Raw genomic sequence first — 3,931 nt, forward strand, 5'->3', positions numbered from 1 at the left:
CTAGGCTCCAAGGAGAATTAATTTACCTTCAAATCGCAAAATTTGAGATCATATATTCTTTCCTGTTTTCAGATCACAATGAATAAGGAAATAAAAAAGAGAAGGGAGTGGAAAAGAGAGGGAGGGAGGCAAAGAGGGCTGGGGACAGAAACACAATCACCAAAATTTGTCTTCCAGAAGCTTCAGAACAGACAAAAGACCCCACAATGATGGAAATATGTTAAAGGGACACAAGTGTCAACTGAAAGAGCTCCCATGGCCAGAGTGGAGACAATATAAGCAGTAAATAATTAGCATTGGACTAGAACACAAAGCATAAAATCAATATTCATAAATCCATACTAACATAAATAAATGCTAAAAGGAAAGAAGGAAGGAAGAGAAAGGGGGAAAAAAATCTCCCATGCAGAAGAATTTCAAACAATTTGACATTCTACCCTCTAGTTGATGGAGCATAATTTCCAAGTCTTTATGTGTGGAATACACATAGTAACTTCCTTCTACAAAATACATCATGAAAAAGGTAGGAAAACAAAACAAAAAAAAGAGTCCCTTTACTGTGCAGAAAGCTGACAAACACTACCTAGGCCAGATGATCAAGGTCAACATCAAGACTGATAATTCAGGTTGATAGTATGTATCCTTGACATGATATAATAAAAATGTCTGTATACTTCCGTGGTTGTCTTCCTAATAACCCACAATCACAGTCTAATCATGAGAAAAACAATGGACATATCCCAACAAAGGGACATTTCACAAAATACTCCTTGAAGTATTCCAGGTCAACAACAAGGAAAGGCTGAAAAACTATCCCAAACAAGAGGAGCCTAAGAAACTGTGAGGACAAAATATAGTGTGGAATCCTGGATGGGAACCTGGCAAAAACTAAGGAAATCTGAATAAAGTATGGTCTTTGGTTAATAAGAACATTTTAATATTGGTTCATTAATTTTAACAACTATACCATGCTAACATAAGACGTTAATAATAAAAGAAACTGAGTGTGAGTGCATGAGAATTCTCTGGACTATTTTTGCAATTTCCTTATGAATCTGTTTTGTTCTAAGAAATAAAGTTTATTTTAAAAAGTGACTTAAATGCAGCCAGTGCGCGCGGGCCGGTTGCACGCCACGCTCTTCCTGCCCCCAGAACCAGGACCCTTTCCTGGGATTGTGGACATTTATGGAGTTGGAAGTGACCTTCTGGAACATCGAGCTAGTCTGCTGGCTGGCAAGGGTTTTGCTGTGATGGCTCTGGCTTATCATAACTATGAAGACCTCCCCAAAGGCCTGGAGATCCTCCACCTGGAGTACTTTGAAGAAGCTGTCAACTATCTGCTGGATCACCCTCAGGTAAAGGGTCCAGGAGTCAGGCTGCTTGGCAGCTCCAAAGGAGGTGACCTCTGCCTCTCCATGGCGTCTTTCCTGAAGGGCATCACCGCCACGGTCTTAGTCAATGGCTCCGTGGCCAATGTCGGGGGAGCCTTACACTACCAAGATGAGGTCTTGCCCCCTCTGGGCTTAGACCCAAATCGAGTAAGGCTGACCAAAGATGGCTTGGCAGACATTGTGGATGTCCTGAACAGCCCTTTGGAAGGAGCTGACCAGAAGAGTTTCATTCCCGTAGACAGAGCTGAGAGTGCCTTCCTGTTCCTTGTAGGTCAGGATGACCACAACTGGAAGAGTGAATTCTATGCTAATGAGGCCTCTAAGCGCTTGCAGGCCCTTGGTAGGAAGAAGCCCGAGATCATCTGTTACCCTGAGACAGGACACTACACTGAGCCTCCCTACTTCCCCCTGTGCCGGGCTTCCCTACACACCTTGGTGGGTGGCCCTGTCATCTGGGGTGGGGAGCCCAGGGCTCATGCCACGGCCCAGGTGGATGCTTGGAAGCTGCTCCAGACTTTCTTCCACAAACACTTGGTGGGGAAAAGTTAGGGGGACTCTCCTGAAAATATAGCCCACTATATGAAGGTTAGGAGAGTGAGACTAACGTACACTAGCAGCAACAGCTAAAGACAGTTCACCTGGGGCGCCTGGGTGGCTCAGTGGGTTAAAGTTTTGGCTCGGGTCGTAATCCCAGAGTCCTGGAATTGAGCCCCACATCGGGCTCTCTGCTCGGCGGGGAACCTGCTTCCCTTCCTCTCTCTCTGCCTGCCTCTCTGCCTGCTTGTGATCTCCCAAGAACCCTTGCTTCAAGCAAGACCAAATTAAGGGACATTCTGCAAAATACCTAACCACAATACTCACAACTGTCAAGGTCATTAAAAACAAAAAGTCTGAGAAACTGTCAGAGCCAAGAAGAGCCTAAGGAGACCTGACTAACTGTAATATGATATCCTAGATAGGATCCTTGAACAGAAAAAGGACAATGGGGGAAACTAAGGAAACAGGACGGAATATGGAATTTAGTTAATACTAATATATCAGTATTGGCTCATTAGTTGTGACAAATGTGCCATACTATTATAAGATACTAACAAAAGGGGAAAGTGGGTGCTGGGTATACAGAAACTGTAATTTTGCAACTTCTCTGTAAACTGAAAACTATTTTAAAATAAAAGGTATGGGGCATCAAAAAAAAAGTGACTTAAATGAATCAGACTCTAAATGCAGAGACATTTTAAGAATAGTTTAATTAATTAATTTTTGCCTTATTCTTAAAGAGCTCCTTCAGTAGGAACAAAGTAAGGATTTTATATTAGAAGGTAAGAAAGAAGCTTCTGAACAACAATAATACCTCCTCAACCTAAAAAGCAGGAAAGGATAATAAATTGAAAAAAATCAGATAAAAGTACGTCCTTTATATTAGATACCATATTGTAAGTGCATTTAAAATTAGCTATGCATAACATTTATTCCCTTGACATTTGTCTTCCAAAGAGTTCACCATGTTTGAGTGTCAATTAAAAAATGATTCATGTGAAATTTTTATTAAACCAAATTTACTGTGAAATTACTGCCTAGATAATACTTTATTCCAATTTTATTGAGTTCCTTCTTAATCACTGAGCCTTTTAGTTAGAGCTCTCAAGTATAGCAAATGCCTTAGAAAGCTGATTTTTTAAGTTGCGATTACAATCCCCTAATGGAATCTCAGATCATTTTCCTTCGCTCAGATATGGCGCACAGTAGGCACCTGGTGAAAGACTGAATGGACAAAATTGCTTTCATCATTTCATTTGGCAATTTCATTCTTCTCTTTGTCCATTTCATGCACTGATGTTTATCAACATCAACCCAAGGAAGTTGGGGATGGATTAATTTATTAAATATTTGGTGCAGACCAAGTGTGTACAAGGTGCTAGGAATGCCATTCCAGCCAGACATAGAGGCAGCCCCTGTCCTTTCTGGTGGGAGAGATAGAAACTTTGTGTCAAATAGCGACATAAAGACACCTGAACAAGATTATGGTCACCACGACAAAGGTTAACACACAGCTTATTACAAGTCTATATACAAGAAAGCTCAGCCTACAGGGACCTCAGGGAAGATGACCAGAAGAAGCAACACTGATATTGAGACTTAGAGAAAGGAGAAGGTAAGTGGTAGAACGAGAATATTATGAGGGGAAGGAACGTTTCTCCCTGGGAATAGTAGGGCTTTGGGTAATTCCGTTGGGCTTAAGCTCTGTATCTACTTCCTTCTCTGCCCAGTGGGGACAGTAGTAGTGCCTGTGTCATAGACTTCGAATGAGCAATGAGCACTTTATTTATAAAGTGCTTAGCCCAGTACCTAGGACATTAGTAAGTGCTTAATAAATATTTTCTGGTGACCGTAACAGCCCAGAGCCACACTTCCCAAGTTTGAATCCTGGCTTGGCCACTTAACTAGCTGTGTGACCTTGGACAGGACCTTCCCTTCCTGTCCTTCTGTTTGTTTATCATGATACTACTATGTACCTGCCTGTAGGGTTGTTGGAGGATCCC

The 3,931-nt window shown here is 41.8% G+C and overlaps 1 protein-coding gene across 1 annotated transcript; it reads left to right on the plus strand.

The window, feature by feature from the left end:
• Positions 1 to 1,154: 1,154 nt before the first annotated feature.
• LOC132016012 (acyl-coenzyme A thioesterase 1-like) lies at positions 1,155 to 1,960 on the plus strand. Its single transcript, XM_059396993.1, has one exon. The coding sequence runs from the start codon at positions 1,251 to 1,253 to the stop codon at positions 1,938 to 1,940; it is 690 nt and encodes a 229-aa protein (XP_059252976.1). The 5' UTR covers positions 1,155 to 1,250; the 3' UTR covers positions 1,941 to 1,960.
• The last annotated feature ends 1,971 nt before the right edge of the window (positions 1,961 to 3,931 follow it).

The sequence above is a fragment of the Mustela nigripes genome, chromosome 1 (genome assembly GCF_022355385.1).
Source record: "Mustela nigripes isolate SB6536 chromosome 1, MUSNIG.SB6536, whole genome shotgun sequence".
NCBI lineage: Eukaryota > Metazoa > Chordata > Mammalia > Carnivora > Mustelidae > Mustela > Mustela nigripes.